General features: G+C 38.2%; 1 protein-coding gene across 9 annotated transcripts in view; it reads right to left on the bottom strand.

The window, feature by feature from the left end:
* DIAPH2 (diaphanous related formin 2) overlaps positions 1-23,429 on the bottom strand; it is a 334,636-nt gene that overhangs the window by 145,871 nt on the left and 165,336 nt on the right. For all 9 annotated transcript variants that reach the window (XM_083595832.1, XM_083595833.1, XM_083595826.1 and 6 more), the window contains one exon: positions 14,846-14,970. In XM_083595832.1, coding sequence (XP_083451958.1) covers positions 14,846-14,970 — 125 coding nt within the window. The remainder of the gene's footprint in view (positions 1-14,845; positions 14,971-23,429) is intronic.

Genomic DNA, 23,429 nt, shown 5'->3' with positions numbered 1-23,429 from the left:
ATACGTACTTATTAAAAAATTTAAGAGTATGTATATTAGCAAAACATCTTGATTTATTTTGTTTAGGCAGAATATTATGCCAGAGGTAACCTGGGTTGCACCAAAAGCCTTTATTTGTTGTTGTTGTTTTTTAAATTATAGAGAAAATCTCTGAACAATGGAAAAAGCTCACCTAAAAACTTTTCAATGATAAAATAACTCATTACTATACAACAAGTTACAATATACAACAATGATCACTGCATCCCTCTCGTTTTTTTAAGAAAACAAAAACACCCCAGATTCATGGCCAGAAACTATAATTGAAGTTCTTCCTAACCAAGGATCCTTAATTATTCCAGTCATAGTGATAGATTTCTTTACTAAACCAAGATGCCAATAGATGATCCTCCATAACTGAAAGGGTTTGAGTAGCAAGAACCCTTTCAATAAATGAATCCTGACGGCAGATTTAAAGAATGGTTTGACACCCTATATAAGGACCCAACAGATATTTTTTTGTTAACAATTATTTGTCAAAGGCATTAAGATCACAGAGCAACACATGTCCAGGGAGCCCATTATCTCTGTTGTTGTTCGCATCTTTTTTAGAACCAACAGCAAGGTTGAGAAGAACCAACCAAAGGATCCATGGATTTAACTTAGGGTTGAAAGAATTCAAGATTTCACTGTATGCAGATGATGTAGCATAATTTTTTAAAAAATCAGAAACATCAATACAAAATACATGGACTTTAATAAATACCTTTCAAGCAGGATCCAGTTACAATATCAATAATACTTAATCAGTGAGTTTCAGAATAAACCCGACAACTCAAGTGATAAATATCTTCCACAAAGACTTTGGATTTCAATTAAAAATAGAGCAATAAAATACTTAGGGGTTTTGTTGTACCCACATTCACAAATAACCACTGATTACAACTACAATAATAAAAGCACACAAATAGATGATCTTAAAAGGTGGCAGACACTACAACTTTCTTGGGTGGGTACAATATCGGCTATCTCTATGAATATTCTATCCAATCTGCTATTCTTACTATCCGAAACTTAATTCTCTACAGAAGAAGATACTAAAATTTATATGGTCAAATAAACCAAACAGGATAGCAAATAAAGACATATCAGAAAATAACATAGAGAGGCATTGGAATACCAAACTTAATAGGATATTATCAGGCAGCATCTTAACAATTCTCGATTCAGCTAGTAGGAACTTTACAATACACAATTAAGGAAACACTTTGGTATAAACCTAAGAGAAAGAGACATGATCCATAGGTTTAGGCCTCTACAAAAGCAATTTATAAACTCTGGTTTCATGCTTTCCAAATTTTCTCCAATGATTTCAGTTTTAAGAAATGGTTTCACAGGCAACCAATTTTAATCATTTTTAGGTTTTTGTTCAGGATCAAATTACTTCATATAAACAGGCAGCAATAGCAAAATGAAATTCTTGCTGTGAATTTCTATGCTCAGGGCTTGGTTTATTTGGGGGGATTTAGCTATCCGCCCCTCACTCACTGCCACACCACATAAGGAATAGTTAAGTGCTATATATTTTAATTCACAAAACTATTTGTTGAGCCTTTAAAGCTCAACTCTTTAAAGATACTCTTCCTTGGAGCCCTTTGACTTCACGTATCACCCTCCACCCTCCAAATATTCCTCCTGGAATACTGTGCCCAGTTCTGGGTATCACAATTTAAGAAGGATAGTGACAAGCTGTAATGTGTGCTGAGGATGGTAACCATAAAGGTGTGGAAACCAAGCCTTATGAAGATCAAGGGAGCTGGGTATGTTTAGCTTGGTAAAGAGGAGATATTATAGTCAGTGGGGTTTTTTCCAGCAGGAACTCACCAGAACACTGTTCCGGCACCATTGCAAGAGAACAAGGGAGGTGTTCATGGTGAGTTCTGGCAACTCTTTTTCTAGAAAAATAGCACTGATTATAACCATCTTCAAATATCTAAAGGGCTGTGGCACGAAAGATGGAGCAAGCTTGTTTTCTCCCGCTCAGAAGGGTAGGACCCATACTAAAGAATTCAAGTTACAAGAAAGGAGATTCCAACTAAACATCAGAAAGAACTTTCTGACATTAAGAGCTGTTCAACAGTGTAACGGTCTCCCTCAGGAGGTTGTGGACTCTCTTTCACTGGAGGTTTATATAAAGATTGGATGGCCATCTGCCATGGATGCTGTAACTGAGATTCCTGCATTGCACGGGGTTGGACTAGATGACCCTCAAGTTCCCTCCCAGCTCTGCAAGTCTATGAAACAGCTCTGTACTGAAGCAAAAGAAATGCACAATGTTGGTCTGAAGTGCATATATATGATATATCAGCATATTATTTGAAACAATAAAAAGGAACTTGTAAATGAAAGTACAGGGTATGATAATCTTTCTTTAAACATGTTAAAGCACACATAATGTATTTTATAGTAGACACATTTAAGCCGTTTTAATACTCTGAAAATCAAGATATGTCTCTTAGGACAGCAAATAATTTAAGCTGATGAATGTAAGATTTCCATGCAACCTTTTGCATCTTAGAAATCCAACTTAATTTACACATTAGTTCAAGTTACCAATACTTTCTAGAAGAACAAAGGATAAAATATAGAGTAAGAATACAATCATTCCTGGTTATTTTAGAAATCCACATCCTGAATGACTTTCAAAGATGTTTCAGCTGCCATTTCACACGTGTAAATTTGTATGGTATTTGTCATCATCTCACATTTAAGTATTCCTTCATTACATTTATGTGAACAGCGTATTTGCTCTGGGGATTGAAAGGGCAAATTTTAGATATTTAGATATTTTATTATTCCCTGTCCATTTTTCAGCTCTCCCTAGGCTTCCTATTATTGCTCTATCCACCCTACTGTTTGCATTATCTGCAAATTTAATTAAAGTTCTCTCTAGCTTTTTCTGCAGATCTCATATAAAAGACTTAAATAAAGTTGGTTCCAACATGGATCCCAGAAGTAGCCCCACTAAACATGTCAGGGTAATAATATATTGCTATTCATTACCATTCTTTTAGGTTCCCCCAATTTCACTTTATAATAAAAACAAATTAAAGACTCCACTTATTTTGACCATCCACATTAACAAGTGCTACATGATAATATTACTGCTTTTATTCATAGTTAGCTAGGAAGTCATGGTGGCTGTAGATTGAGACCACAAATCTAAATGCAACCCACCAGCCATTTGATTGATAATGCACCTCTATTTGCAGTTAAAATAGGGTTTAGTCTATGGCTGAAGAATTGCTGCTGCAGGACATGGCAAAAATGTGCAATGATATATGTTATATTAGAATCCACTCAGACCAGAATACATCAGGTATTTAAACCTGTTGTTGATTATATTTATTCAAAATATTTATGCAGTTATTTAATAATGAATGGGAAACAGTGTTTCTACATACTCAACCCCCTTTCCTCCAGGTATCTAGAGTACCAGTCCTTTTCCCTTGCTTCCCTTTCAAGCATTCTCTTCTAGCGGTCTTCCTCATTCCGACTCTCCCCAACATTCAATCTCTTTCTCTCTCTCTCATGTTGTTCTTATGCTTCTATCTCTCACTTTGTTACAAAGAGGATGCCTGGGTTCATGTAAAACAAGTTTAACAATAGATATAAAGATCAAATCATAGAGAAGTAGAGTATATGTGTTTTGCTCTCTTAACTCTGGTTCCTGTATTATATTCCAAACTAGAATTTTTAAGAAGAGCCATAACTCAGTGGTAAAGCATCTGCTTTGCATGAATAAAGTCTCAGGTTCAATCCCTACATCTTCAGGTAATACAAGGGAAGAGTCTCTATAGAAACCCTGGAAAGCTGCTACCAATTATTGTGAGCAATACTCAGCCTAGCTAGACCAATAGACTCAGCATAATGAACAGATTATAAACTAATTGATAGAACTACATATGTAATTAACAGTCATGCACATCTCATCATTTCAAAGCTGCATATCTGTTTGTAATCTTTGCAAATAATGCAACTATATCTACTCTCTTCTCCACTGTATCTTCCAAACTAAGATGCGTGAAAGGAAGATCAAATAAGAAATTCATTCCAAGTTACTCATACTTCTGCTGTTATGGAGACTATGTGTGTGCTTTTACAGAACAGAGTGCAATAGCTGCTACTGTGCTTGAGGTGCTTTGAGGTAACTTATGCCAAATAGATTAAGTTTATGTGGGAAGACAACACCTGAGGAATGAGACGTGGAACAAGGATAGGCTGGATCAAGTGCAAGTTTAGCTGAGACGAGACAAATGGCAATTTAGGAAGAAACACAATATCCTCCAATCTAGTGGGGCTTTCTTCAAAGCAGTCTGTGGTACAGCATAATGGGGAGGGTACAGATAGAAGTTGGTATTTATTAAGAGAACTTCTACTACAGGCAAGTATAAAGCAGCTCACTGGACCACACACTATTGTGGTCACAATCCAACCAAAACCCTGTTGGCATCCATCTGTCTCAAGAGACAATGGAGTGCACCTCTGGGGGTGAAGTTAAACCACTGGAGAATCAAAGCTGTCTCCTGTGTGGTTTTTGCTGCGTTAGCAGCACCTAAGTGATTTCTCTGGGGCACAAGCCTGGACAGTGTGTATGGAAGTCCTAGGCTGCTCAGACAACATGCCCCCTCCTCGACCTCACTGTTATGGTCCAAAGGAAGGCAGAGTGATTTGCTTGGCACCAGGAGTTGCCAGAAGGAGAAATAGAAGGCACCATCCAACTCTCCTTAGACTTTTCTTCAACTTTTAGAATCATTTGTGTTAGAATACAAAAGAAGTTGCTGCCCATCTTTTAGTTGATCAAAACGGTTTCAAGAAATGTAATCAACTATACATTACTGGAGACTATTTTTGTGTGGTACGTGCACATATTATGTGTACACAAATACAGTGGTACCTTGGAAGTCAAACAGAATCCGTTCCGGAAGTCCGTTTGACTTCTAAAATGTTTGGAAGCCACGGAAGCGCCATCGGATGTTCGGGTTCCAAAGAACGTTTGCAAACCGGAACACTCACTTCCGAATTTGCAGCATTCGGGAGCCAAAATGTTCGACACGCAAGGTGTTCGGGACTTTATTCATTCAAAAAAATGCATCCACAATTACAACTAGAAATAGTTTTGTAAAACTAAAGACTTTCTAGTCATTTAATAAAATGTAGGACAAGTAAGTAGAGAATTCCTATGACTCACTGAAACTCACTGTACTTGATAAAAAGGCACAGCTCAGATGTGGGTGGATATGATATTCCCTCCTGCATGATATCCTTAATCATAGCTGGCAAATCTTGTGTCTCTTAATTTAACTACACAATTATAATGTTTCCAGTTTCACCAGGGGACGAAGGCAAATAAACAAGGGGCAATAAGCTCTGGAAGAATCTAATGTCAGCTAAGATCTCTACACAATGTTGTTAAATCCTACCTAAATGTATGTTTAATTTCACTGTCATGGAACTGTTAAGAATGCAAATATACTTAGTTTTGCTATTAGACTTCTACTCAGATTTTATCAGAAACGTGTTTCTTTCTCTATTAATTACAGTGAGTTCCAAAAATGGTAACCAGTAATATTTTTGTTAAAGATAGTGCCCCTCCTCTTGCTGCTACTTCCCCATACATATATTGGCTATTAACTGTAAAAAATTATATTACTATACTTGACCACCTTTCTTATCTCAGCAGCTGTTTGCTCACATGCAAATATTCACAGCAGGATGCTATGAATGAAGAGTCATTTTAATTGTGCCTATGGTACACTGTGCATGTACAGTGCCTGCTTCCAATCAAATGTGGGACCCCTCCTACGGCTATAATTATAAATTACTTTGGAAAGTCATATTGCTCTTAGAGCCAGTTTGCTACACATCACAAAAGATTCCTAAGCAAGAAATGAAACACCCCCATTCAGACAATTATGTGCATCACAGTCACAATATTTTGTACATCAACATCCCTCTGCAAGTCCCCCCACCCCAAGAAACCCAAATCCTTTGCAGGGGTCAGCAGACTTACTTAACACTGTGGGCTGTTTTCCTATGGGGAAGAGGAAAACTGCCTCAAACTGAGCAAAATATCCTTATACTAGTTGAGCGCCACAAATCATCCTGTATGATACAACCCAAAGGATTCTGTTGGTCCCTCACCTTCTGGAAAGACTTTTGGATGGCAGAAGAGCGCAGGGAATTTCAGGGGAAATGGGAAGGAGAAATTACTGAAAAAGCTGCCTTCTGTTCACACAGGCATTGAATACAAAATTCCTCAAGCTTACCTAAACATAGCACTGCTTTAAATGCTTCCCATGTTGCTGTCGTTCCCCTAGCATTGTCCCTAACAGTGTCCCCCACTAAGAAACCACATTAAAATAACCATAGGAGAGTAAAATGTAACTTTTTGTTTACAGTGTCTACCTTCTCAGCTTCACAATTATACCAGGAAAAAAATACATAAAATTATACAGCCGTGTAATACACTGAGCCAAATGCTGCCATATTAGTATTTGTCATAACATATTTTTATATATTTCCTAATATATTCCTGTTCATCCAGCCATAAGTAAATGTGCTAATGATTTACGCTACAAGGAGAAAAGGTATTTTGCTAGTCTTATTCTCATCATCATTACGTGAAAGAAAGAAAAGAAATAAGCTTGGTTCAGATGGAATTCTGCACATGCCCTGAGGCTAAATATATAATTTGGCTTTGCTCTGAGCAAAGAGAATATAATTGAGAAGGACAAGGAAAGCCATTATTGTGTAAGTCTGTGAGAATCCCAGTAAATGCCTGCCATAATCAGGAGGTTGCATCTGGCCTCAGTTAATTCCAGCATCTAGTAGCACATCTAACTCAAACAACACTCAAATCAAATCAAACAACACTCTCAAATCAGTCAGTAATCTCCCACTGGGAATAAATAGCCTACCACACCCTAATTAAATAAAGCATACTTCTATATTCTCTGAGAAATGAGAATGGCATAATTACCTCTCCTTGTGCACAGCAGCATGTCCTAAACAGTATATTGTTTTTTGCTTTGTTTTTATATAGAGGCAAATATCCAACTAGGTTGTTTAGGGGCCAAAACATTTAATCGGGCTGCTGATGCCCCACACCCTTAATTTTAAAATATATAATTTTTTAATATAATATATATATAATGTTAACGTAAATTGTACTTATTTTAAGTGTGTTATTTTTGTAAGCTGCCCTGGGACTATTTGATGAAAGGAAGAATATGTTGGCAGGTAATAAATATATAATACAGCCCCCTCCCCACCCCAGTCCAAGAACAGAAATGAGAGGGAATCCACTCGCCCCTATAAAAAAACAGAATGGCAAGATTCCATGCTATATTTCAAGGGTTACATATACTCCTTTGAATCAGGGTGCATCACAAGAGATTGAGCAACACATTTTAACAAGCAAGAATAGCTATAACAAATGTTTGTAGAGACTTATGCAATGAATCTGTGGTATTTTTCTTCCTGAAGGATTCTTCTTCTTCTTCTTCTTTTTTATTCATCTGCTATAGTGGAGAGAAAAACACAAATCTATCTACCAAGGGGCATGCTGGAGAGTTTCCTAATCCTAACTGACTGGTAGAGAAAGTTTTACTCCAGGAAGAGGACTCAGTGTATCAGATCAGCAGGGCATCATTAACACACTGACAAGGAATACTGACAGAATGTTAATGACATTAACACCCCATCAGCTATCAACACCTGGGATTTCCTCAAAGCTCATTATGGAGAAATAATTCACTTAAAGTATGTTGAGATGCTATTCCTGCACAGCACATTTCCCTTTGCAGTCAAGTCTAAACGAGATGAGGATTACATTGCTGCCTTATAACCAACATTAAAATCTGAGCATATTCTACACTACAGCCTTCCCAGAAGTGAGTGAAAGGGATAAAAAAGCCAAGATAGTCTTCTCTGCTAAAATGTCATAGTAAATAAGGAGAGGGCTTGATGGTTTTTCTATAGATGTATTTCTTAACACTTAAAAGGGTTTGGGATGAATACTTCAATGTCTGCTACAAGGAAATACATCCATCGTATATGATGTATAATGAGTTGGACCCAAATATTCCTGCCCCCATTTCATTGGAGGAAGATTCCTTCAACTGGAGGAAATGAATCTTCACTTTAAAGTATATCAATCAATAAAGTCTACCTCAGAGAATTATTTAAGAATGTATCTGATTACTCAAGTTCTTGTACTTGGATCCAGACAACTGTTTTAGACACCCTCAAATACCTAAGCATATCTAGTTTTCTGCTAACGGTTTCATGATACATTAGATTAGGAGTTGTTTTTTGTTTGAAATTTGATGCTGGGTCCCAGTTATTGTAAATATGACAACCACTTTTAAGAATCTTGATTAATTGACAATAGAATGCCTTATTAACACTACTTCCCATTATGATGCTCTATCACCCTGATATCTGGGCACCTAAATATCACCCTCCATATCCTGTTCAGGGCTACAGGCTTCTTGGAACAGGAGCCTTACAGTGTTGTTTTGGGTTTGAAGATGACATCAATCCAGTTTTATTTCCCAACTTCACTCACTACATGCCTTGGGACTTGTCTTGGGACTACAACTCCCATCATCCCTAGCTAACAGGACCAGTGGTCAGGGAAGATGGGATCTGTAGTCCCAAAACATCTGGAGTGCCGAGTTTGACTATGCCTGGGTTTATCTAACTATGTTTGATGTTATAAGCCCCACTGAGATGTCTTGGTGGGACTGGTCAGAGGAGGAGGAATATGATGACAGTATGGAACTTGATCATGGGGAGCGGCCCACCAATCTTGTAGGTGTTGACCTTATCTCTGGGGAGGGTCTGAGTACCTTGTTGGGGGGGAAAACCTGCCTCACTGGGCATCTCAAGCTTCAAGGAATAGCTGCTCAAATTGGCCCCCGTTTCACCTCCAACCAGTGAAGCATTCCTCCTCAACCCCACAGATGTACCACAGACTACATTCAACAGTGAACAGACAGTGTCAACCCCACCTCTGTCTCCAAGGATGTGACGCCAGTTGTTCTGGTGTTAACAGACCCAGTCTACTCACTTGCTTGCTCAGTCCCATGGTTCAGGAATCAGACCCATTGAAATGAATGTGCCCACCCAGCTCTTCAAAAGGAGATCTCAAGGGGCATGTCCAGTGTTTGGGGAAAGTCTTAGCCTACACCTAGCCATGAACTCTACAGCTAATTTACACACTTTGTAACTTGATATATGTTTGGGTATTCTGGAATAATACTTTTGGAAATAATTGTACTGAGAGTCTGAGTACTATGCCCACAAATGGGAGAAGTGCAGCTTTTCTACTTGCTTTCCCACTGTGGAGATAAGAGTATAGCACGAAGCGAAATATCTGTTGCCCTTTTCAATTATCTGAAATATCCTCCCCCCTTAGAAATATAGCAATAGTTCCAAATCTATGTTGGATTTCAATTGTTTTGTTTTCCCATCAGATATTAATGTTCTTATCCAAAAGTATATTATCTCACAAACTAAAGGACTGAGGGGGACAGTTAATTTAGTGCAATAAAAACTAAATGGTACAGTTTTATTTAACTGTGCTGGCTTCCTGTTGAAATGTGTAGCATTCATGTCTCAAGTTTTATTATTGGTAATTACAAAATTATGCAATTATCACAAAAAGATGTCTGACTCTCATAGTGCAACTGGTAAGTTACAATGCAGCCTCTCTTTAAGTAATAGAATAATGCAGAGAAATGAGCTACAAGTCATATATAATGACTTTCCTGGTGGATCACAGTTTGTACAGAAATATAAAAGCAACACATGGTTCCAACTAGTGAATTAATTTAATCATTATATTATTTATGTATTTAAAGATCAGTTATTAGGCTCTGTGAAATCCTAATATTAAGTTCTTTGAAAATATTTTGCTTTTTTCTTTAAGAGAAGCACAGAATAAAAAAGCCCTCACAATTTAATGTAATTCCTATCCCATGTGGACAAACAGTTATACTTTGGTGACAATAATGAAGAATAACCAGCCATCTGTAACTTGCTGATATAGAATGCAGAGGACTTTCATTTTAAAATGCCTTAATTACCTGCAGAAAGAGAGAAACAATATAAGAAGTCAAAGCCAAGTTCACAAGGCTCTGAAATTGCTTTTCTTTTTCTAAATTATCAAAGCTAGGCTTCTCAGTGTTGAATGTTTCCAGGATGATTTTAGCAGAAGCCTTATTAAAGGAAGAGTTTGCTCAAGCAGAAAAGCAGGAAGAAATTGCCAAAATCCTGGTGGCAAACCTAATTGAGCTTCCATTCACAGAACAGAAGCATACCTGCACAGTCCATCCCAAGAACAGTTTTATGCAGTTAAAAAGGAAAATTGTGAGGTGGTCCACATGTCAACAAAGAATCACTGAAGTGAAACATGACATCCTAGTAACCATTTTCTTTTGCCTTCCGATCCCTAATCTAAAACAAGAATCAAGTAACACAGCGGTAGTTACTGGCTACATTTCTGCATAACCTCTGCTAACAACAGATTCTAACAGATTCTAATAAAACAGTTTCACAGAGATGCCTGAGGCCAAACTGTCAGAGAGGTCAGGGCCGGGGCTGGACCACCTATGATGCGGACTGAAGCATCCACCTTGAGTGACGGAACCCTGCAGGGAAGCGCTGCTGCCAGGGTCACACAGCTGTGGTGACTTCAAGCAAGATCTTATGAAACTCTTGTGAGATCTTGCCAGAAGCTGCTGCCACTGTACAACACCAGTAAGCAAAGCTTTGCCGGGAGTAGGTGGGGGCGCACCTAACACTTTCACCTCAGGCAGTAAAACAATATTGGCTGTCCCTGGTTTAGGCTGTCCTATTGCATTTTGCAGGTGAGGGCTCATACATATGATTAAATGCTCCTACATAAACAAAAGAACAAGAACAAAAAAATATTAAGAAAGCTCATTTTCTATGTGTGTGGATATTTTATTTTATCAGGAGAACCCCTACCGGCAGCATGAAGTGGTGGTGTCATCAGTGAGAATTAAACCTAAGAACACTTCTTTTCCCAATACCTCCAGGAAGAACCAAAGGTGGCCATGCAGGCTTCACATAGCTAACTTCCTCAAATGAATGCCAGTATCACTGCATTTCAACAAATCCTGTTTAATAATATACAGCACCTCAAATGTTACTGTTTCTGGGTCATGCATTGCCACAAGACAGCTCCCTGGTTTCAAAAGATATGTGAATTACAAAAATCAGTAGGGATGACTATTCATTCCATTCCATCAAGCAACAGCAAATGAGAAGCGGGGCAGATCCATTTTCTAAAACTGTTTCCATTCAAGCTGGTAAAGGGACCCCTGACCATTAGGTCCAGTTGTGACCGACTCTGGGGTTGCGGCGCTCATCTCGCTTTATTGGCCGAGGGAGTTCTGAGACTCTCTGAGGGAGATTATTCTAGATCTCAATGAACCAGACCAGGAACTCCTACTGTCACAAGCATCTTCCATACTCATCATTCCTAACCTATGCAGAAGGGAAAAGGTGCTGAAAGCTTCAATCTCAATAGGAAGTGATCTGACCATGACAAGGGAATGATGTCAACAATATCCCCCACCTTCAGATCACCCTCTTCCTGTCCAGTTCAGAAAGGATCGTATAGTGTGTGACCTGCCACCTGCATGTGGCCTGCGACCTGTTGAGAAAGCCCCATGATTATCATGGCATCCATGAACTCTTGAGCCACCCTAGAGCCAGTCACCTCACCATATATGTTGAAATCCCCCAGAAGTAGTAGTCTGGGAGTCCCCAACACTGCCTCTCAGACCAGCTCTGTCAGCTTAAGCAGGGAGACTGCTGGACAGTGAGGCAGGCAGTAAACCAGCAGAATCTCTAATCTGTCCCAATTGCCCAACGCTAGGAACACACACTCTAGATACCCCACGAAGTGGACAGAGAGCCTGGAGAGAGAGATGGAATGTCTATACACTACTCCCCCTCCCTGACTTTCAGGTCAGCCCTGAAGCTTCACTGAGTACCCAGGTGGGCACAGTTGGGCAAGACCAACTCCACCTTGCTCAGTCATCCAGGTCTCAATCATACAGACCAGATTGGCCCCGTCATCCACAATCAGGTCATGAATGAGGAACTGACCTTGTATTCAACAGCGGCAGCCACATACCAGAGGGCTGGCTGATATAACAACAGCATTTCCCCAGTTTGGAGGAGGGTCTGGCACATGGCACAATCACTATCTGCCTGTGCTATGTGTCTCTCACCTGGCCTGCCCCACCATACCTCCCCCTACTCTGAACGACCATGATGCCCCCCCCCCCGCTCTTCCCCACTCCCTTCTTCCAAGGCATATCCCGCAAAAACCCCTCAATGTAACAGTCTCTTCCTCCGGCCCCAACACATAAGACCTCCATTGAAAAAGCCCTCCCTGAATCCCACCATACTGGGCAATTATTGGCCAGTTTCCAATATCCCATTTTTGGGCCAGGTCCTGGAGTGTTTGGTAGCATCCCAGCTCCAGGAGTTTTTGGAGGATGCAGATTATCTATATCCATTTCAATCTTGTTTCAAGACTGGTTATGAGACAGAGACAGCTTTGGTTGCCTTGTTGGCTGGTTTGCACCAGGAAGTGGAAAGCAGGAGCATGTCCCTGTTGGTTCTGCTGGACTTCTTGGAGGCTTTTAATACCAACCATCATGGTATCTTTCTGTGCTGTCTTAGTGGTATGGGACTTGGAGGCACTATTTTACAGTGGCTCTATTCCTTCCTAGAGGGGTGAATCCAGAAGGTGGTGCTGGGGTGGTCCTCTTCAATAACTTGGTCATCGGCCTGCTGGGTCCCTCGGGGTTCTGTTATTTTCCCCATACTATTTTAACATTTACATAAACTTGCTGGAACAGTTTGTCCAGAAGGCTGGTGTGCTGTTTATATTGTGATTGTATGTTTTTAATTCTATTAATGTTTGTTTTTTAATTATGGTTTTATCTATGTTATATGCCATTCTTTATCGGTAAGCAACCTTCAGTCCCTGTCAGGGAAAAGTAGATAGATGATAGATAGATAGATGATAGATAGATAGATAGATAGATATAGATAGATAATGGTGATGATGATGCCACCAACTCCCTCCCCTAACTCCTGTGGAATGTACAGAAGGCTGGTGAGAACAGCAGGGATTTCTCTAATTTGCACTGGGGTTTTTGTCTATGAGAAAAATCACATTCCCTGTTTTTCTAAATCTCTGTTAAGTGTGATGTCAAGGTAAAAAACTATATTGCCAGGTGTAATCCATGACTAAGTGCTATTTGCTCCCAACTATTTGGTGCACTGATTTGTGGAAGACTATGTACAGGTTGGAAGGTGGTGGTGCTGAAACTTTTATTCTTTTCCTTGCAATATTTCCACACTATCCTTTGTAGAAAGGCACCAGCTAGAAAGCAGGCCTCTTTTTTCCTTTTCCTTTTTTGGCAGGGAAATGTAGAAACCTTCAACGACTATCTGTAGGCAGTGCACCCCAGAGAAATTTCACTCAAAAATGATGAATATTTCAGTGTATTTTGCCTCCTTTGTGTTTTAAAGATACACTCAAGGGGCAACACCACATGTCTGGCCTAGACCTCCCAAAATTCAACAATAATAACCACAGCGCATGCAGATATATAAAGTTGTTTGCATTAAAAATCTTTTTCAAGTATTTCTTCAGTATATGAAGAATCCATAAGGCAACAAAACAAGAGCCTGTTATTAATGGTAGTAAGCAGCAAACTAAACTACGCATTAAAATGTGACATCACATAAATATTGTTTCTATCCTGTCAAATTTGTTTCAATGTTATGGTATAATTAATGCTTACAGGCAACAATAAAACTAAGACAAGTTTTTTTAAAAAAATGCAATGACCTATACTTGGCATCTACCTTTCAGGCTAGAGGTGTGAAGAAGTGCAATGAAGTAAAACTATTTTATTAGCTGTGTTTCCAAGTTTTCAATTGCCATTGGACATAGGTTAAATCATAATAGTATAAAAATAGCATCACTTAAATAGTAAGAATTTCTTACCTTACTTCTTTTGTTTCAAAACTAGGAAGGTGGAGCAGAAGTCCCAATCAGGTGACTCTACCTTGGACCGCAACAAAGTAATCAAAGTAAGTTGTCACTTTCAGTGCTGTCAGACAGACTGCTGCTACACAGCTGTAGCAAGTGCATTATTGAAATATTGCATATCTGACCAGTAAGAGGAACATAAAATAAACCAAAAGCAAAACAGATGGAAGACTGTGGACTCAGCTATACAGCTGCAAATAAAACATTTTAAGTGTGTTGTTGTAAAATGCACTATACGGCGATGGTGAGCTATGGGGAATTCAATATATTTTTCAAAACTTTTTTAAAAAAGCATTTCAGTGTTTTTTATATATGTGTAGATTCCATCTGTGTCAAATGAACCACATTAAAAACCTGCTTTCTGCAATACCAAACCACAGAACATTATTATGAGAAACCTACAACACATGCAATTCGAGCACACCCAGAATCTTCCCTTATCAGAGAAGGTAAGATTGATATAGGCTCTGCTCACAAGCCTCGTATTTGCACACTACCTAATGCACAATAGTTTGGTGTGATGTCTTAACTTACTACTAGTCATCCCCCAACGACACAAAATGGGAGGAAATGCATTTTGTGTAGTTTTTTCATGCAAAGCCTGTGCACAAAAGATTCATAAAAATTAAGAATATAATGTAATTTGCATATTTCACTAGCAAACAAATACTGGTATTAATACGGAAAGGATATTATCATCTTCTCAACAAATTTATCATGTGGATCTTCTGTTTTAGGGAACTTCTTAATATCATTTTCCAAACGCTGTATCTGATGTTCCATGGAATCGAGGTTGCTTTTAAGACTCTGAGCTGAAACTGAGGGAAAATATGATAACTCAGAAACCAATTCTGGGTGTAGGAAAGAAAAGCAGTGTCAGAAATAAAATCCTTGAAAGCTGTGAGGATAATTCCATTAAAACGTGCTCCCATTTTTCTGAATTACTGCTCATAAAAGTTCTACTCTTCATGAAATAAGTGAGAATATATAATATAATATACCAAATCATCATGTTTAATGTGAGAATGTCACCATTTTATTCTGCCATTAGTTCAAATTAATCCATTTCTATTCAAATTTATTGATAGAAATGCTAATATTTCATTCCTTTAAATCTAATTTGTAGATTAAACAGCAACTAAGGTTCAAAAGAGATTCTATCTTAGTAATGCATATAGTTGGTTATATAAATGATTTAGAGAGAACTGCAGAAGAGCTCAAATATTTTTCTTCTTGCTCTGTAATATTCTGTATAGGCCTGTACCTATATGAGCTTCTTTCCTGCACACATTTTTTAAAACATTGAGATAATACAAACTACTGATGCTTAAATTTCAGGTAAGCAAAAAAGGACATGCAATCCATGGGGACCACTTTTTAGTATAACAGTATATGTTACTCAAAGTTTTATTAAATCATATTTGAGTATCTTTCCCTCTCCCCTTTATCTGTGATTATAGGTGACCTTGTTAGTTCCTTATATACTGGGGGTTAGGTTAGAGAAATGGCCTCTTTGCTACTAACTGGAATTGGCTTTAAGTGCAGGTAAGTTTTGTTCACCATAATTGGTTTCAGTTAGTGGTAAAGAGACCATATTCTAAACAAAGAACCAATAAATCTTTAAAGTTAGTCACATGTATAACACTAGTAGATCATGGACTGTTCCTGCATTATTTTAAGAAACTGGGAGTGAGGCAGGTTAGCAATGAGGCTGGTCTACAGTCATGAATGAATACACTCTAGAATCTGGAATAGATTCTATGATCTACTCTGGACATACAGAGAGAGCAATGCAGAAAGTGCTTGCTAATGTCACTGATACTTTGCTTCACTGGTAGAATACCTTGACAAAGTTAACACACAAGGAGGCAAATGGAGATGTCATCAGTGAAGCAAAACCTATTTCCTAAATTCCTGAAAGTGATGAGGAGGCAGAGACAAACACACAAGGACTCTCAGCTTTCATTTCATAACAGAAGTATAACTCTAGCCCTCACAGTTTCATAGAAAATATTTAAAATGTTATTGTGCCATGTAACCTACACAGTATTTCTCAAAACACAATGACTGTACCAGAATGTAAATATTACATTTGTGAGATATACTTATGATACTCAAACTGTCAATATGAATATGAAAGGGGCTTGAATTAGAAAAAAAGAAGAAGAAGGGACAAATAGAATCTAAGAACACAAAAGTTATGATGAAAGACTAAAGGACTTTAAAAGTTTCTGCTCCAGTAGTGCCTAAGCTAGTAGCAGGGTAGGTGATCAGTGATTATGAAATTCATTTACAAAAGTATTTGGTACTGTTATCATAATCATCATCACTAATTTATATTGTATTATCAGTGGAGCCTCAGAGAGCATAAGTGTACAATTCTCTGATCCAGGAAGCTTCTGTTCGAAAATTCAGCACAGGGTGGGAAGGGGCAGAGTAAGGAAAGGGTAGTGGAAGTGGGCTGAGCTGGGAAGCAATATTAGATTGTTTCAGGCATACAATATAACATTGTTTTGATTACATCTTCTAAGAGTGTGTGTCTATGTGTGCTCACAAAGTCGTGCTTGTGTACAAATGAAAACAACAACAAATAACTACTTCATGGGTGGAATTCTAGCATACTGGCAGGAATTAAGCGGGCTACTAGAGCAGACAAGAACACATTTGCTTGTAAACAAATGTGTTATCTGAATTGCTGTCTTGTTAGTGACCTTAAAAACCCATGCTGCATTTAGGGAAACTGAATGCTGTTTCCCTCCTCCCCACTTTCACCCCAATAATGACTTATTTCAAATTTGACAGATTATTGTCAAAATGAACAACTTTCATAGAGGACATAATCTTGCAAGTTGTGTATTAACAAAGGCAAAAGGACAAAGACTGAATAATTGTATTCTGGTGAAGAAGAAACAGTGCTATTGACAAAGCTTTCCACAATCACAATTGTAATCAGTAAGAGCTTCTGTTATTAAATTGCCCATTTTGCATGACCAATATGGCTGAAACATGTTCAAGGAGCATCTGTTATTTATTTCAAAAGCAAGTATAAAGCATCCAGAACTTTCATCTACCACACAAAGTGATCCCACAAAAATAATATAATCAGCAGTGTCCAAAAAGAGTCCACTTGTAAATTTTATGCAAGTCTTGATTAATCATGTTGTCAAGTGCACTAGAGTAGGACTGAGGAATACTTCTGTGTCATGTGAGTGAAACATATATAGATCAAAAATAAATTAAGCCTGACTTCAAATATCAAAACGAGCAAATAAAAGCCATGGGAAAGAGATATGGGGGTCACAGCAGAAGCTCCCTAAAAATGTAAGTTAATAGTTCTACTGCAGCGAGAAAGCCAACCTCAGTACCATAAATTATTTAGAAAAGGTGTTGAAAATATAAATGGTTTTATCAATAGTAACTACATGTCTTAGTATGCAATATTATGCAGTTCCAGACAAAACAAGTAAGATGAAGAAAGGCATTATTTGTTTCATTTATACTTAATGCTCTACATGGTGCTTCCTTTAAAAAGTGCTCAGAAACTTCAACTGGTTCAAAGAGCTGCAGCTGGATTGTGGAGCGGGGCTGGTTATAGGGAGCATTTGACTCCCTTGTTACAACAGCTGGTTATGAGCTATAAAGCCCTATATGGCATAGGTCCAAGCTATCTGAAATATCCTATTCTCACATAAAAACTTGCCTGAGTTCAAGGGAGACCCTTTTCTTGGTCCCACGACACTCACAGGCACACTTGGTAGGGTCTTAGGAGAGGGCCTTTCTCGGTAGCTACTCTCAGACTTTGGAACTCCCTTCCTAGATTGGCTCCCTCTGTGTTTTTCTTCCACCGGTAGTTGAAGAGCTTCTTATTTCAATAGGTTTTTGGGAACTGGCTGCTTTTAATGAAATGGCTGGTGCTGTTTTTACTCTAATTATAACTATGTTTTAATAGCTCTTTTATATTTATATATTGTTATATATAAATCTTTAATTGGTTTTCTTAATAATGGGTTTCCCCCTGTTTTTAGCTGTCCCTATTTTATCTGTCTCCTGAGAAATCTCTACGTGGGACAAGAAGCTACAGTTAGAACTGGATATGGAACAACTGATTGGTTCAAAATTGGGAAAGGAGTACGACAGGGCTGTATATTGTCTCCCTGCTCATTTAACTTATATGCAGAATTCATCATGCAAAAGGCTGGGCTGGATGAATCCCTTGCCGGAATTAAGATTGCCAGAAGAAATATCAACAACCTCCAATATGCAGATGACACAACCTTGATGGCAGAAAGTGAGGAGGAATTAAAGAACCTTTTATTGAGGGCGAAAGAGGAGAGCGCAAAATATGGTCTGAAGCTCAACATCAAAAAAACGAAGATCATGGCCACTGGTCCCATCACCTCCTGGCAAATAGAAGGGGAAGAAATGGAGGCAGTGAGAGATTTTACTTTCTTGGGCTCCATGATCACTGCAGATGGTGACAGCAGCCACGAAATTAAGAGACGCCTGCTTCTTGGGAGAAAAGCAATGACAAACCTAGACAGCATCTTAAAAAGTAGAGACATCACCTTGCCAACAAAGGTCCGTATAGTTAAAGCTATGGTTTTCCCAGTAGTGATGTATGGAAGTGAGAGCTGGACCATAAAGAAGGCTGATCACCGAAGAATTGATGCTTTTGAATTATGGTGCTGGAGGAGACTCTTGAGAGTCCCATGGACTGCAAGAAGATCAAACCTAGCCATTCTTAAGGAAATCAGCCCTGAGTGCTCACTGGAAGGACAGATCCTGAAGCTGAGGCTCCAATACTTTGGACAAATTTTATCTGTAAGCAGCCTTGAGTCCATGTCAGAATATTACTCTGCCTACTCCCAATCTCCTCATAGCTGACTGAAAGGAAACTAGATAATCCATTTCATCCAAGAGTAACTGGAGTTGATAAACTAATTACCACCTTCTTAATCATCCCAAGAATGTAACATTAGTGACCGGGCAGTAGCTACTGTAGTCCTCTGAGTCAAATGTGGGCTTCTTTGTGAGCAGACGCATTACTGTTTCCTTATGGTACCTCCCGCTCCTCCTACAGTGATGATCAACCACAAATTGAACCCATATAGTCAGTCACATGTGGCTTGCTCTGTGTAGTTAGGAAGACAAGAATCAAGATGGTCTCACAGCTCCAAACCTCTTGCCCACATCGTCAGATTGCAAAGTCTGAAGCATGAGTATTGGGCTTTGATAACCAGAGAAGAGATTTGTATTATCATCCAGGAACATATCTATGCTTGTTGACTACAAGTTGGATTTAGAAGTATGTTTCAAAGTGTGCATATATATATGCACAAACAGAAAGAGGAAGAAAATACTTCAGTCACCATGAATGGCGAGACACACCCCTGGTGATGATGAAAGACAGGTTAAGAATTCCTGTCATACCATAATTTTCTCTTTATCAAGTCATAGAAGCACAAATAATTCATAACTAGCTTAAACAGGTGATTGTTTAAGGAGCAATTCATCCTTGCAAGTGTCTGGAATCCAGGAAAGGTCATAAGCCTCATTTATTTGCCTAGACAAGTAATTTACTAGACTCTTATGCATTCCGGCTGCACAAATAGCCTACAGAGAGAACGAGGAGGCGGGGTGGAAAACATCATCCTCCCTCAGATTATCTGTGTTGCCAGTACATGAGCACTCTAGTCCTGGGTACTTCCTGAAAGGTTGCTAGGGTCAATACTAAGTAATAAAATGTTTTTCTGTGGCTGAACTGGGAATCCCTGTGAGAATGTATAAATACAGCTGCAATGGCTAGAAGGTCCTTTGAATACTAGTTGGAGAAGAATATTACAGAGTGCAGACAAGATGACCAGCAAGGTCTGCTTCTATCATATGCCGAGATAATGGCTGATACATATTATTAACATACAAGAGTCCAGAACAGAGCATACGTAATTTTAAACTAATCATCAGGCCACAGTTTTGAAGCATGGAAATAAGTCTCACATTGATGTACTCCTGCCCATCTCTCTTCTCCCTGATTTGCATTACTGTTTAGAAGGTAACTACAAACCCATGTTTTGACAGTTCAGATGCAATGCAAAAAATTATTTCATGAAAGCAGTTAGTAGGGATTAAAGGATCTGCCAATTCTTGTTCATTCATTCAGTTCACTACATTTCATAAGCAATTTGTGATTATTTTTTATCCTCATGAAAATTCTTCAGTATTTTAGTTTTTCTGAAATTTCTCCTAATAAACACATTTTCCATGCAGTTTGGACTAATGGACACATCTTTGAAAGCAATTTCCCCTAATATGATGTATTTCTGTATGAACTAATGTATTTATTTTTATACACACTGTTCTCTATTTTTTGGGGGGGGGAGGGGGGTTGTATACCTGATTTAGTAAGTTTGAAGGATGACTGTGTTTCAGTTTTCATGTTGTTTTGGAAAGTGCAAATTTTATAGATTTCCCTTTAAATGTGGACTGCTTCAAATTCCCCCTAGCATTAGTAATTAATCGATGTACAGGATGGGAAAAGGGGGCATGTAAGTTCTTTTCATGGTTTGGGGTTATGTCTAAATCACACCAGTACTGTCAAAAGTGGGGGGGGGGGGGAGACGACGACACTTTCACTAACAGGAAAAGAATGACAATAGGAAAAAATATAAATGAATTTGCAGATGCACACATTTTTGTGTTGGTTGATTTGTGGACACCTGAATCTCAAATCAAGCAGTCTAACTACAACAATAATTGCTTTTTCAACTTATTTAACACATTTCAAAAATAAATGCTTTAAAACGTAATTACCATACTGTATCTATTTGCATTTTTACAAGCTTCCAGCAACAGACTAGCAAATATTTGAACTAATTATGAACTTTACAAATTATAGATGCACTTTTTTCTGAGGAAATGCATACACCAATTAAACCATGAAACTGATTTCCAAGAGACATGGAAGAAACACTATTGTTCAAACAGCTGAAAATGTACAGGACAGCACCCTGAAGGGTAGACTCTAGGGAACTGGCTAGCAGAACACACCACTGGATCTAATTAGTGTTTTTATCCCGGAAGCGGGTTTAAGTCCAGGACATAACTTCCAACCCTAACTTTTCAGGAATCTGTCACTTGCATGTATTTCACACATTTTTACCAACTAAAATTTTATTTTGCTTTTCACAATAGAGGAACAATCATTAGGATCCCAATTTTTCATAACCATGCTGATTCACCAAGCTTGAAATTATATCAGATGACAAAACTGAACTCCTAATATCAGATATTGTGTTACTGTAACTTTATTATCATTGAGTTTTGAATAAATAATTCCTTAAACACCTAAAATGTGCCAACATTGTAATGGTAGTTCTTTAGTGAGGCATGGGGAGACAATTTGAACAATAAAGAGGTGAAATGCAAGGATCATTCATACTTACACAAAGACATGGGCATATGGTTGCCACATGCTATTTAAGAAAAAGTTCTGTTACCCTGGCCCAGTAGGAAATTGGCTATGCATAGCACAGTTACATTTGCCATGCTGTCAATCAGTAAAACACTTCTACTACCACCCCTTCTCTGAGCATATTTTCAAGATTTTTTTTTTAATGAGTGGTGTTATTGAGCAGATAATGAGCAGATAAATATGTAAGGTATATGGGAAAATTCCTCCTCCTCATACACCAAAAGAAACACAGCCTGTCTGAAGCATTTGGGGGTGGAGAAAGATCAGGTCCACTTTCACTTCAGTATACTGTATATAGATTAGTTGAGAAGGGGAAGCAAGGCAAAACAGAGTATGCCTGGCAACTGAAAAACTGGAACATATTCCTGTTTCTAGGTAGTCTGTATGCACATCAGGAGTTCTCTTCAAGTCCCAATGGATTTGCCTACATAAAGGAGGTTTCAAGTTTAGGTATTGTGCAGAATCAATAAAGAAGGCACCATTGTCAAAGCCAGTACTGATTTGATCCCCAAAGTATGATCAGATTACCTACTGTGCTGGTGCTGCATTAAACACGGTATCTTTTGAGCTTTTGCTTTTGTTCCAGTTATATAACCTGCGAGGAACTAATAACACATACAGAGTGCTCTGCTTTGCCTTACAGTATTTTGTCTTCTGCATTATTTTGGATTTTCACTCTTTAATGCAATTCATCAGAAATACTATCCCTAAAAGTCTAGGTTAACTGCTGAAATACAACATTTGTTTTTTTATCACATGGGTCCTTATCTAGCTCAATCACTACAATGAAATATGCTGCCAAAATAAGTTAGCACTTGTTACAGTACTATTTAATTAGGCACAAAGATTTTCTTAAAACAAACAAAAAAAAAATTCAAAGTACAAAAAGGTATAAGAAAAACAAACAAAAACCACAAAAAACTGATCTTGCCATTTATATTGTTAGTGTTTCCCTTCTACAGGTTTATATTTGTCTTATTTTGTCAAAGATAGAGAGATTTTTGAACCCAGGTTTACACTGCTCTTTCCACTTACATTTCCATGGGAGGGGCAGATATATTTTTTTAAAAGGTAACAATCTTTCATAATCATTCTAGTCCAGGGAGGCTTCTGGACTTATCAGAATTTAATGAAACATTCAATCTAAGAAATAAATTAACTGACATTGTGGGGATCGTGTTTAATGAAGCAGGTATGTGCAAAAGGTCTATGCAGCAATAGCTGTATAATGTATGGAGAATAAAGCAGAAGACTTGTCAATTGTTTGGGATATAATGACTCTCTGTGGAACAAAGATTGGTGAACCTTAGAAGTTCATGAGTGAGGCCATGAGCCAGCAGAGCTTCCTTCATTTTTCTTGATGCAGCAAAACAGTTTACAAATGTTGGTAGTAACTGCAAGTCTTTTCCTTTCTGAAACTTTCCATTGCAAAGATGTATTTCGATGCTTCATTCCTGTGAGCTTTCCAGATCATGACAGACCAAGAGTAATGTGTAGACAGAAACTAACTATTTAGAAGGCAAGCAGTAACAGAGAGGCAGCAGCTGATAACTGGAAACATGATAATCTATGACCATGGAAGTGACCATGGAAGCATGCCAAAGAAGCCAAAGAAGAATACCATTGGTAACAGAATTATTTTTTTCAGTAATTGCCAATAAACTCCTGGATTGATTGATTGATTGATTGATTGATTATTTAAATATTTTTATTTCACTCTTCACTACAACTGCTGAAGAGTAGGTTAGGGTGAAAGAGTGTGACTGGCCCAAGATCACCAAGTGAGCATCATGACTGAGCTGGAAT

The sequence above is a fragment of the Podarcis filfolensis genome (assembly GCF_964270895.1).
Source record: "Podarcis filfolensis genome assembly, chromosome: Z".
In the NCBI taxonomy this organism is placed as follows: Eukaryota; Metazoa; Chordata; class Lepidosauria; order Squamata; family Lacertidae; genus Podarcis; species Podarcis filfolensis.
Note: the sequence above shows the minus strand (reverse complement) of the source record. Positions and strands in the feature narration are given on the sequence as shown.